Source organism: Schistocerca piceifrons, chromosome 7, assembly GCF_021461385.2.
Source record: "Schistocerca piceifrons isolate TAMUIC-IGC-003096 chromosome 7, iqSchPice1.1, whole genome shotgun sequence".
In the NCBI taxonomy this organism is placed as follows: Eukaryota; Metazoa; Arthropoda; class Insecta; order Orthoptera; family Acrididae; genus Schistocerca; species Schistocerca piceifrons.
In genome coordinates, this window is record NC_060144.1 from 337,015,290 (window position 1) to 337,029,244 (window position 13,955).

The 13,955-nt window shown below is 38.4% G+C and overlaps 1 protein-coding gene across 1 annotated transcript in view; it reads right to left on the reverse strand.

Annotated features, from left to right (window-relative positions):
* The window catches only part of LOC124805050 (centrosomal protein of 97 kDa), a 195,190-nt gene that overhangs the window by 24,387 nt on the left and 156,848 nt on the right, over window positions 1–13,955 (reverse strand). The window contains exon 14 of the mRNA XM_047265473.1: window positions 218–328. Within this exon, the coding sequence (XP_047121429.1) occupies window positions 218–328 (111 nt within the window). The remainder of the gene's footprint in view (window positions 1–217; window positions 329–13,955) is intronic.

Below are 13,955 nucleotides of genomic sequence, written 5' to 3' on the forward strand. Positions count from 1 at the left end.
ACAACAGGTAATGTTTTAATTGACTTTCTGTACATCATAATTTAATAGTCATAGATAATTCAATTTTAATTTGATTATTACATTTGGATCTTGCTGTCAAAGATCCAAATCCAATAAATCTATGCCTATAAATCTGTTACTAAAATAAAAAAAAACCATTCTTGTAAGTATGAATTGTTGGTCAGTTTCTTTCTCAGTAATATAAACAAATAATTACCTGGCTATGCAGACGTGAACAAGTTTCAGTAAGTTCTTTCATTGTGTCTGCGTCTGCTCCTTTACTGCTTCCACTAGGTTCATTCTTAGGTGATGGCTGGAGATTAACTACCTGTTAAAAACAAAGTCTGTTTTACAATATTTCATTTTATTGTGTTCCACAAGTTGTTTATTAGAATATATTTACTTTCCAAGCAGACGAAGTTAAATGAATCCTTTTGCAGCTTTATTGTAAATAAACATTTATCTTTGACAATTTCCTTTATTTTACTTAGGATAAATCTCTCTCTCTCTCTCTCTCTCTCTCTCTCTCTCTCTCTCTCTAAAATGACACAGTTCTAGAAACTGTAAATGGTATTGTCTGCAAGCTGTATAGAATGTAGTAACCTGCAGAAGCAAAGGATATTTTTTTATGCTAACTAGTACAACAGGATCTACATTAGATCTGTTTGACATACACTCACAAAACCAACAATAGCAGAATAGTACTGCCTTTTACAATTTGTTACCAGGGACACAAAGCTTAGGTTGTTATAAAAAAAACTCTCATGTTGCTTAACCTTACTGAAGTGACCTCTTTAGTTCTCGACTTATTACACAAAGTCAGGGCCGTAAAATGGTGTCTGTTCATTGAATTTGGACCTTGATGGATCCTAAATGTGCCTATTAGACATCCAGAAACAAATGTGGACAAAGAAGACCATTTAACACTTCCAAATTTTCAAAGTACATACAAAATCTAAAAAGGAAAGAAGTCCAGTTACCTAATCAGATGCATACAAATACGCTGTTAACTGATCATTTCAGCTGACTCTGGGAGATTTGATCAAAATTTCCAGTAGAAATGAAAGATGTTGACATTGTTAACCAAATCTTCACAATGCAGTCCATTGTATGGACGGCAGTAAACATTTTGCTTGAAATTACAACCAGAACATTGTGAAACAAAAATCTTGAGGTACACAATTATGCCATTTTTGACCATCCAAATTGACTGATTATAATGTAACAATGGAAAGTCCAGGATGGATAACAATATTGAATAGATTCTACTCAACACACAGAGGTGGTGTTGAACCAACTACAGGCACAATGAAAAAGAACACTAGAAACATATTTAGCTTTCGGATAAAGCTCTTCTTCAGAAGCAGAATTCTCATGCATTCACACAACAGCAGCAGCAACAACAATAAACCCCCCCCCCACACACACACACAAGTCTAATAAGACCCAACTGAGACTACATCTGACGTCAGCAGCAGTCTAGTTGGGGCGGGTAGCGAGGTGGCAGCATGTAGGCAGGGGGAGGGAGAGCAGGGTAGGGATGGGAGAAGATGTTGGTGCTGCTGTGCAAGTGTGGAGGGCCATGGTAGCGACAGAACAGGACTGCTACCTGCAGCAGTGGTAGGCTGTGCTGGGGGAGGAGGAAACTGAAGAGGGGAGAAATACCGAAGATAAAAGGTCTTGTAGGTGTGTAGGTGGGATAGATGGCAGGTCTGTATTGGAGTGAGTGCAAGAAAGGAGATAGGGAGGTGGAGGATGGGGATTAGTGAAAGTTGAGCCCAGCAGAGTTAAGGGAACAAAGGATACGTAGTAGGAAGAGTTCCCACTTGCGTAATTCAGGAACGCTGGTGTTGGAGGGGAAGAACCAAAATGGCAAAGGCTTAAATGCAGTCAGTAAAGTAAAGCACATCTTGTTGGGCAGCATGCCGAACAACTGGGTAGTTTGGCTGTGTCTTAGCCATTCTTGCAGACAGACAGTCTGTTAGTTGCCATTCACATGTAAAATGCAGCAGTGTTTATAGCTGGTTGTAATTATAATATAAATTAATGTCATCCTCATGGAACACTGCCTTAATGACGCACTGTCAGTGCAACTGAGAGCTAAGCTGGCAGTAGCATTTGTTCAGTTATGGTCAACCATACCAGACAGGTCTCAGCTGAGGAGCCAGGCAAAGTGTTGCATATCGATCTGTCTTCAAATACCTTTCCCATAATAACCCGTATCTATACCAACAGGAGCTAACAGGTGGACTGAGCAACTCAGATTATCAAAATTATCCTTTTTCCCTGTTCCCCCTCGAATAAGGTACAGTAACCCTAGCAGAAAACTCCCTTGTCATCTACGTTAAGAGGTTGCTGAAGGGCTGGCATCAAAAAATTCTATATTACTCAGATCAGAAGCCAACAAATTATGTGATGACAAAGGAAAGCATCAAGACTAAACGATTTTGGAATCTAAGATATACAGGATGTTTCAAACCCGCTATTACAGACTTCTAGTAGTTGTAGAGGGGACATAGTAGATAAATATTTGATAAAGAATCCATGTTCAGGAATGTGCATTTGTATATGAAATAATTTTGAAGGTCTAACCACTTTCAAATCTCCCACTTCACAGTAGGTACTGAGCACTATGTACTCTGCAAAAGGCCATGACATGGGCACTATTTCAAGTACACTTTGATGGTTCTCTTCTACATGGTGAAGGACATCTTCCTTAAACGCGAGAGTGTGGTGCATCTATAGAGTGCCACAATCAACCCTCCTAGTTGTGAACATACTGCTTTCTCACATCTATTATTGTTGTTAGGCGAAAATGATATGTTGTTTCATAATTATGAAAGTGACTGACGACGCCTGTATCTCAGTTTGTGCATGTGCCGTGACGTGGGAGATATGAAAGTGATCCAATCCTCAAACTCATTTTATACCCAAACGGCAAATTCCAGACATGGGTTCCCTACCAAAACTTTATCTACTATGTCCCCTCTAGAATCATTGGAAGCTTGTAATAGAAATTGTGAAATGCCCTGTATAGAAAGCAGGTATTTTAAATCTAAGAGCTGTAAAAAACAAAAAGGAAGAACTCGTTGGGAAGCTGTTTAGAAAGGAAATTGATATTACAATAATAATGAAGACAAAAAAGAAATTGAAAGGAACTAACGAAACACAAAAATAAACAATGTTTGACAGTGGAGCTGCCTAGGTAGAAAGAGCTGTTTCCATAGTGGAAATATTAGCAGAGAGAAAATGAAAAAATAAAATGTTTTTAAGTTTCACCAATCTAAGTGAACGGATTTTAACTCTTACATCAAGAACAGAGAGAGGAAGCCTAACTTTGACAGCCATACATGCCACAGAGGAAAACAAACAAGAGAAAGCTAAGCAGTTCCAGGAAGGTCTTCATTCAGTTATGGATAAAATTTGTAAGAATAATTTCCTTATTGCGTTGGAGATCTTGGTGCTCTTGCAGGAAACACGCCAATTCTCAAACTAATAAAAAATAAAAGTGGACACACATAAAATGAAAAGCATTAATCATCGAGAGAAAGAATATTCACAAGTTTACGACAAGAGGACAATGATTGACTGTGTGATAGACAATAAAAAAGTTAAACCTACATGTAGTAGACACCAGAGTACATAGAAGTAGCATTGTTTACATAGATCAGTTCCTAGTAGTTTCTAAAATGAGAATTTTTGCTGAAAGCAGTACAATGCTACATAAAATTATACAAAATGAATGAAAAATTTACAAGATATATTTACAACAAGTCAAACTGATAAAATATCTGTATTAAAGCCAACTACAACTGTTGTAGAAATTGCTTGAAAATCCAATAAGTGGCGATATTAGCAAAGAATGGAAAATCTTAATGTTGGCAATACTGAAAGAAAAGTCTGTCTAAAGCCCTACTAAACCGAGCAGAATCTCAGCTGGATTCAAAACTAGGAGAATACCAAGGTGGCTTCAGTAAAGGCTGATCATGCGCAGAACAAAGCCTTAACTTGAAAAACTCGATGAAATATTTGCATAGTACTTCAAACAAAAGTTATGTCATCATGTTTGTCGACTTTAAAAAAGCATATAACATTATAGATCGAGAATCCCTTTTTGAAGTGTTAGCAGAATTTGGACTAGATCAAAAGACAACAAACATGATAAAAGAAACATCACGGAGACCAAATCCAAAGTGAAATTTATGGGAGAATTGAGCATAGAATTTGAAATAGACACAGGAGTACAACAAGAGTATGGACTGTCCCCAGTACTCTTCAATTGTGTTCTTGAAAAAGTTGTTCCAGAATGGAGAAAAGCAGGTGCACCAGCACACAGATTGGGACCAAAATGTAAGGGCATAGAATTAAACTGTTTAGCATTTGCTGACGACATGGCACTGATGGCCCAAGACATTACCGATGCACAGAAACGGCTAGAATTATTACAAGAGCAGGCAGCAAAAATAGGATTACAAATTTCATTTGAAAATAAATAAATAAATAAAATAATAATAAAATACGACTGACAACTAAGATGCACCTTCTGACCTCAAAATTGGTAATAACTACACCTCTCGAGTAAAATAATTCAAATATTTAGGTGTATGGATTGCAGAAAATTGTAATGAAAAGAAATCTGTCGGATCAAGAGCCCAGAAAATGGAGATGGCGTTTCAGTTAACAAAAAACATTTGCAACAAAAAGAGTCTCTCGTGGAACTGGAAAATACAACACTACACAACAGTAATTAAACCCGAAGCTCTCTACATATCTGAGACACTAAATCTTCAACACAGAACACTAAAAGGGAAATTAGAAGTGAAAGAACATAAAATAATGAGGCAACTCCTAGGACCAAGAACTCAAGATGGTGTGCATTATCCAAAACCCAATGCAGAAATATATTAAAATATCTCCAAAATAACAGACACAATGTGCATGAGAAGAATCCAATTCATGGGGCATTTAGAAAGAATGGACTAAAACAAGTTTATGCACAAAATCCATACATTTTTAAACAACAAAACTACAACACCAAACTGGTACAAGCAGACAGAAAAAGACCTGAGAGAATTAGGGTCTCCAAATCTACATGACAGAAATGAAATCAGAAAAATCACAAACACACAGGATTTTGAGGAAGAAGAGAGGAAAACTAACGAACATACGTGGTCTAAGCAATGAATGCTAGCCCATTCGTTGCTTATGAAGGAATAGTGGGCGAAAAGGAAGGCCAACAAATACTGATTACGCTTGGTCCTAAGTGATCCATCTGCAAAGAAGAAGAAGAAAAGAAGAAGAAGAAGAAGAAAGAAGAAATGGAAATTCCAGAAAAAATTCTAACAGAACGATATATATATATATATAAAAGGAGCATAGCATCGTCAACAGGCACACACAAAAGAGAATGAAGACTTGTTAGCTTCTGGAAGAAATCCTTTGACATGCTAGAGTAAAACACACACACACACACACACACACACACACACACACACACACACACACACACGTACATACCCCTACAATGTGCTGGCTGAACACACAATGCCTGGATTACAGTTTAGCAGGTCGATTAGCGAGGAAGGAGGGAGGGGGAGGTAGAGGGAGAAACAGGTGGGAAACAGCTCAGGTGTGTTGGCTAGGAATGTGGGAGCGAGACGAGGCAGAAGCCTGGGCTAGGCATATGATACACGGGCTGGTGAAGTGCAGTGCATCATGAAAATGATGTGGAGGCATGGTGTAGGGCTTATGTTGTTGTTGTTGTTGTTGTTGTTGTTGTTGTGGTCTTCAGTCCTGAGACTGGTTTGATGCAGCTCTCCATGCTACCCTATCCTGTGCAAGTTTCTTCATCTCCCTGTACCTACTGCAACCTACATCCTTCTGAATCTGCTTAGTGTATTCATCTCTTGGTCTCCCTCTACGATTTTTACCCCCCACGCTGCCCTCCAATACTAAACTGGTGATCCCTTGATGCCTCAGAACATGTCCTACCAACCGGTCCCTTCTTCTGGTCAAGTTGTGCCACAAACGTCTCTTCTCCCCAATCCTATTCAATACTTCCTCATTAGTTATGTGATCTACCCATCTAATCTTCAGCATTCTTCTGTAGCATCACATTTCGAAAGCTTCTATTCTCTTCTTGTCCAAACTATTTATCGTCCATGTTTCACTTCCATACATGGCTACACTCCATACAAATACTTTCAGAAACGACTTCCTGAGACATAAATCTATATTCTATGTTAACAAATTTCTCTTCTTCAGAAATGCTTTCCTTGCCATTGCCGGTCTACATTTTATATCCTCTCTCCTTCAACCGTCATCAGTTATTTTGCTCCCCAAATAGCAAAACTCCTTAACTACTTTAAGTGTCTCATTTCCTAATCTAATTCCCTCAGCATCACCCGACTTATTTCGACTACATTCCATTATCCTCGTTTTGCTTTTGTTGATGTTCATCTTACGTCCTCCTTTCAAGACAATGTCCATTCCGTTCAACTGCTCTTCCAAGTCCTTTGCTGTCTCTGACAGAATTACAATGTCATCGGCGAACCTCAACGTTTTTACTTCTTCTCCATGAATTTTAATACCTACTCCGAATTTTTCTTTTGTTTCCTTTACTGCTTGCTCAATATACAGATTGAATAACATCGGGGAGAGGCTACAACCCTGTCTCACTCCCTTCCCAACCACTGCTTCCCTTTCACGCCCCTCGACTCTTATAACTGCCATTTGGTTTCAATACAAATTGTAAATAGCCTTTCGCTCCCTGTATTTTACCCCTGCTGCCTTCAGAATTTGAAAGAGAGTATTCCAGTCAACATTGTCAAAAGCTTTCTCTAGGTCTACAAATGCTACAAACTTAGGTTTGCCTTTCCTTAATCTATCTTCTAAGATAGTGGAGATTATAATCTAATGAAATATCTCTACAAACGTGAATGGAAAACTGCCAACAGAAATGTAATAGAGAAAAATCAAGGTTAAAACACTATAAAGAATTTGTACAATTTTAATAATAGAACTAGGGAGGTTGGAGTCAGTTTTAAAATCTTTCAAAAATATGAAAGTTCCAGAATTATACAAAATAAACTTGGAAATAGTCAAATATAGTGGAATAATTCTAAAATGTAGGTATTTACATCTAATTAACTATGTTGGAAATACAGTCACACCAAAGGAGTTATGGAAATACAGTCACACCAAAGGAGTTATGGAAAGCAAAGGTAATCATCATTCAAGATGGGAGATATAGTATTCATCTGATTATGAGACGAGATTTTCTTCCCAAATTCATTATTTGAAAAATACTGGGTCATCTTAGATTTGCTGATTTAACTATTGATGCTGAGGTCAAAATTTTTATTTTTTGTAGTTAGGTTACGTTACGTTAGGTTAGGTGTCATCTTACATTTACAGATGAAGCTTTGGCAATTGAGGTCACATACAGATTTATTTTGAAGACTTTGGAAAGGTACCAGCTTGGCTGAGAACTAGGACAAGCGCGGAAAGTGGTGTGGTGAGTGAGCAACAAAATTTTATTGTGCTGGCAACCATGGAAATATATACCACGTACCTTGACTAATTATGAACACAATGCCTATGTTTAAATGGCAGTATTCCTGAATTGGTTTATAGTCAGAATTGAACTGACTTTAAAATTGGACAAATACTCAACAATAGTACACATTTCTGCAGGAGACAGTAAATTATAGATGGGGGGCAGTGGCATAATTATGAGTTTTTTGCAGGAATGTTGTCAATGCTCACCACGAGGTTTGATGCAAACGATAGGGGGTGTGTTAGCTTCTGTTTCTACACAGGCAATGCAAGACCAGAGGGCAGATGACATATCTGGAAGCAAGAGACAAAGGAATATTGTCGCATTCTCATGTGATATAGATACGAAATCTGTTATGTGCTTGGAAATATCGGCTGTGTTCTCAAGTTCCACTGTAATCACAACCTTGGAAATTGCAACATGTTCTGAAGAAACAGCCAAATATTTCTGACAACCCACATTAAATTTCACTGCTACTCGAATACAGAAATACATTGCCTCTTTCCTCACCTCTCATTCGTTAGTGAAACTATCATCCAAGATGATGATGATGATGATGATGATGATGATGATGATGATGATTATGAAAAACCGTGATATCACAGACAAATGGCTTAAATAGAAAGCAAAAATGGAAGTGAAGATAAAAATAAATGTAAACTATTTTTTTTTGTTTATTTTATTCTCTCCTTCCATCAGACTGTAGACCATCAACAAAATACATAAGTTATAAGGTATAATGTTAGCTTTCTTATACAGATACTTTACATCAATAAAACAGTTTGCAATTTTGATTAGTCAGAATATGTTAAAATAAAGTTTTCACAACAAGCCTCTTAAAAATGAGGAGAGTAAATTTTATGTGAAGGGGATACTCGGATAAACGCGGTAATTATCGAGGAATAAGTTTTTTAAACTCATGTAAAATATATGTGAAAATAATATATAACAGGCTCAATATGATAGCACATGCTCTTTTATCGGAAGAACAATGTAGAATTAGAAAAGGTAGATGCTGTGTAGATGATGTATTTAGACTCAAACAGATATTGTAGTAAAGATGAGAGTTTAACCTGAGAACGTACATTTCCTTTGTTGATTACGAAATGGCTTTTGATTAAGTAAATATGGAAGAGCTGTGGAGCATAATGCAAAAGAAAGGATGTTCAAAACATCTGTGTAATACGGAATTTATATAAATGTCAAAAATTGTGTTAGATCTTGGATACATAACTAACAGAAGAAATTTTCATTAACTGATGTGCGTGGCGTAGTTGTAACTTCTCACCAATTCTCTTCGACATATACTTGGATGAAGCAGTTAGAAAATGGAAAGAAAATGTTCATCATAGAATAGAAGTGTACAGGGCTATTACAAATGATTGAAGCGATTTCATAAATTCACTGTAGCTCCATTCATTGACATATGGTCACGACACACTACAGATACGTAGAAAAACTCATAAAGTTTTGTTCGGCTGAAGCCGCACTTCAGGTTTCTGCCGCCAGAGCGCTCGAGAGCGCAATGAGACAAAATGGCGACAGGAGCCGAGAAAGCGTATGTCGTGCTTGAAATGCACTCACATCAGTCAGTCATAACAGTGCAACGACATCTCAAGACGAAGTTCAACAAAGATCCACCAACTGCTAACTCCATTCAGCAATGGTATGCGCAGTTTAAAGCTTCCGGATGCCTCTGTAAGGGGAAATCAACGGGTCAGCCTGCAGTGAGCGAAGAAACAGTTGAACGCGTGCGGGCAAGTTTCACGCGTAGCCCGCGGAAGTCGACGAATAAAGCAAGCTGGGAGCTAAACGTACCACAGCTGACGGTATGGAAAATCTTACGGAAAAGGCTAAAGCAGAAGCCTTACCGTTTACAATTGCTACAAGCCCTGACACCCGATGACAAAGTCAAACACTTTGAATTCTCGGCGCGGTTGCAACAGCTCATGGAAGAGGATGCGTGCAATGCGAAACTTGTTTTCAGTGATGAAGCAACATTTTTTCTTAATGGCGAAGTGAACAGACACAATGTGCGAATCTGGGCGGTAGAGAATCCTCACGCATTCGTGCAGCAAATTCGCAATTCACCAAAAGTTAACGTGTTTTGTGCAATCTCACGGTTTAAAGTTTATGGCCCCTTTTTCTTCTGCGAAAAAAATGTTACAGGACACGTTTATCTGGACATGTTGGAAAATTGGCTCATGCCACAACTAGAGACCGACAGCGCCAACTTCATCTTTCAACAGGATGGTGCTCCACCGCTCTTCCATCATGATGTTCGGCATTTCTTAAACAGGAGATTGGAAAACCGATGGGGTCGTGGTGGAGATCATGATCAGCAATTCACGTCATGGTCTCCATGCTCTCCCGACTTAACCCCATGTGATTTCTTTCTGTGGGGTTATGTGAAAGATTCAGTATTTAAACCTCCTCTACCAAGAAACGTGCCAGAACTGCGAGCTCACATCAACGATGCTTTCGAACTCATTGATGCTCATGCTGCGCCGAGTGTGGGAGGAACTTGATTATCGGCTTGATGTCTGCCGAATCACTAAAGGGGCACATATTGAACATTTGTGAATGCCTAAAAAAACTTTTTGAGTTTTTGTATGTGTGTGCAAAGCATTGTGAAAATATCTCAAATAATAAAGTTATTGTAGAGCTGTGAAATCGCTTCAATCATTTGTAATAACCCTGTATAATACATGCATAAACACAATGCTATTTATGGATGTTCAAGTAATTCTACAGGAATATGAAAACAAATTTCAAAACTAATTTTGTTTTTAAATTTTGCAGATAGCTACAAAGAAACTAAAAGTCATGTCATGGGTAGGGAAATATAAAAGCTTAGGCTGCAGTCATCAGCTGAAACAGACAGCAGATCCCCACAGAAATTCTATTCCACACACTCTTCATCACAATATAAAATGGACTCAGTTAAAATGTGGTGTACAGTAATTTGCATGCTACAAGCATCAGAGAATGAAGGGAGGTTCTCTTTCCAGTGTATAATGCCATATATTAGGGGGCAGTGCCCATTTTAGAGACAGCACAGAGATGATTCAACCCACCACAGCGACTGGCAAGCCACAGCCAGGTAGTTTGCTTCAAGTGCAGCTTATTGTCCCTCACTGCCATCCACTCCTCCTCCCACAACTGTGTGGATCTCTGACTCCCCAGTGAAATGATAATCTGTAGGCGAATGGCACAATGTGTAATGACAAGATGTTCCCTGCAGGCCCCTTTGGCGGCTCTGTCTGCTTGTTCATTCTTCCAAAGTACCATGTGTTCTGGTGCCCAGACGTGGGAAGTAGGTATTATTCTGCTGAACACCACCTGCTTCCCATGTCACTGTAGGACATAAAGTTGGTCGTAGATTAATTGGACCATTTTCTCTGCTGGTTACATGTCCCAAAAAAAAAAAGGAATCTGAACAGAGAAGAAACTACTTGCCCGGACAATGACTCTTCTGCTTTAGAACTCTCAGGGTCAAACAGAGCCCTGCAGAAAATATAGTATAATCACAGGAAAGACGAATCCTGAAGACATGGTAGAGGAACACTACATATCAGCTAAAGGAGTTCCCTTATTTGAATCCATCAAAGTACACAATCTTAAAACTGCCAAGCCAATTTAAAATGCTAAAATGCGGAGATTTACATGTGAAATGTGGAGTGCAATTTTTATAAAAATTTGTCTAGCCTAAAGTAATTCTGGGCCTCTATAGGAGCCAAGGTGAAGGTCTGCTCCAACCTTGGTGTAAAACATTAAAACCAGCAATACCAATCTCTAAAAGGTAACCTTGTGTGCCAATTCCATACAGCCTCACCAGTCAGTGTTGAGCACGAAAGAGTCTTTCCATCGATGACCACGCAACAGTATGGTATGCAAGTTTGTATGGCATGGACAGTGTTCTATAATACTTTCATGTCATGAGGAGTTGTGGCCTGACATGAAATGGCGGTTCACTAATCTCAGTGCAAAGGCTCAATATGGTGCTGGTACCAAAGGCCCCCCTTGACCAGCGGAATTCCTTCATGGTCTACCACGTCCAGCATCATGCTGACCCATCCACTGTGCACCCACAATCAAGCCATGAGTACAAAAAGACCCTGTAAAACTGGAGCAGACATGTTTGGTCTGCTACCTGTGAATTTTCACTAAAATAGTTTTAAATACTGGGTGCTTGAAGAGACTGTCTTTCCATGTGCCTAAGGTGTGGTAACTATCCACGTTTAGAGTCGAATGTGAGACCAGAAACCGCACTATGTCATTAAAATTATAAATAGTCCCTCATCTTTGACTACGGACAGTTTGAAATGGAATGCAGACATCTTACTTATGCGGAGTTTATTACTATGACAGGGCATATGCGCGAGCAAGAAAAAAAAATTCCTGGATTTTTCCCAGATGTCCCGGTTAAAAATACACTTTCCCCTGGGTGAAAACACATTTTTTCCGTGTTACGTACAGTATATTTTCCCTCGAAACTGCAAAACTTCTTTGAATGGTTATGGTTTTATACATGGTCGTAAATTTTCCCGGCACTTTAGAAAACGAAACTCAGGGAAAAAGACACGTTTTGGAAATATCTTTGATGTGCAGCAACATGTGCGCTGCGTATTTTTGTATTACGAAAGAATACATTGGAATTCCACCAAACACCGCATGTTACTTGAAATCGAGATTGCGATGCACTTTTGTACACCAGTCATAGCTCGTGTAACGTTATCTCGCTAGCCGATGACAGCGGATATTCAGAGCATAGGACACGTAATGCAGTCAGCCAACAGCAATATCACTGTTCAGTAGCATGAACACACAAACAGGGAAAGTTAATAGTTTAAATTAATTATGTATATTAATTGTGTTGCGGCAAGAAAAGCAAAGCTTTTACATATAATATTGGTCTCTTAGATTAATAAGCTGCAAGATAAGTTAAGCCTTCGCATATAATGTTGATCTTTTTTGCTTGTGTTACACTAAGATATATCACACAAATGAGCCAGTAAAATTTTTAATAATGACGTAAATGTCTAATCTTCAGGGTTGTAAAGTCTTCTAAATGGCTCATCATCAAAGAGCTGATTTTTAAATGAGAGTCAAGTGCACTGTGATTTAAGAAATTCACTGTACATTTTCGCACATAGTCCACCTTACATAAAAGGATATTTACTTTGAAAGTAACACTTTTCAAACCACCATTCACAATATTTCTCGCGACCTGTCAGTAATAGGCTCATTTCAGCAGTTGCCAGAGATCGCAGGTAACAGACAACACCGCACTTGCGCAGCTACCATGACGTAGGAAGCCCGTACGTACGTACATGTAAAACATTGAAAGATCATACATTATGTCATAAAAGAAACAACACATGAGAGGATACTTCAAGAGCACCGGAATTTCATGAACCATACTTAAATGTGCACATTTAAAGTGCATACTTAAAGTGCACATTCATATGTCCATATTCCTGAAGTCGACCTCGACCTGATATTAAGCTTTTCAGTGTGGTTTTCAGGAAGTAAATTTTCTTGGAGCACCAGTACTGTATTATATCATGCTTGGTTCTTTACTATGGCATAATGCCATGCACGCTAGAAGATGAAAAAGTGCACCTGAAATGCAATGAACAGTTGAAACAAGCCGGTACTGTGGAATTAAACATTTCATTTCAAATACATTGACTGCCTCTGCAGAAAAGGTTAATAAAAGTCAAATTTCTTTAGCAGGCAGACAAAAATAACTTCACTGTTCTGCAAGGTGATTAATGCTCGACTGTCAGGAAGGTGGAAATAAAACAAAATCTGAAACTAATAACATATTTTAGCCTTCCGTAATTATGTGAATGTATTTTAATTCACTTGATAGCTCCCAGCCACAGATAACCATTTTGTTTTCATTTGATGTGAGAGCAAATGAAGGGGGAACAGCAAAATCACCAAATGTAAACACAGGTCACATGGAGACTACCCACTGTAACTCAGACTGCTCTGCGCATCAGCCCCAGATCTACAATATTTACTAACTGGGTCAATACTAAAAAAATCGAATTTTCAAAAATATTTTCATCCTGTAGCGCACATCTTCCTGTAAAGTCTTAAACATAAAACATATATGTTCAAGGAAATGTAAGGTATGTTATTTTGTCTCAAGTGTGCCAAAGTGCAGTGCCACGCGTTTTCATACAGCATTCTTCTATCGCACGTCACTGTATTTCGCTCTGTGGAATTGAAACATGTATATTTTGTAATGAGTGCCATCAAATTATATTCAGGACATGGGGTGAATAAGAACTCTTCAGAAAATTTTCACTCTTTAGTGTCTATTAGCTAATAACTTGCTGTTTTGTCTGACATAAAATGAAATATAGGATACATAACACCAATA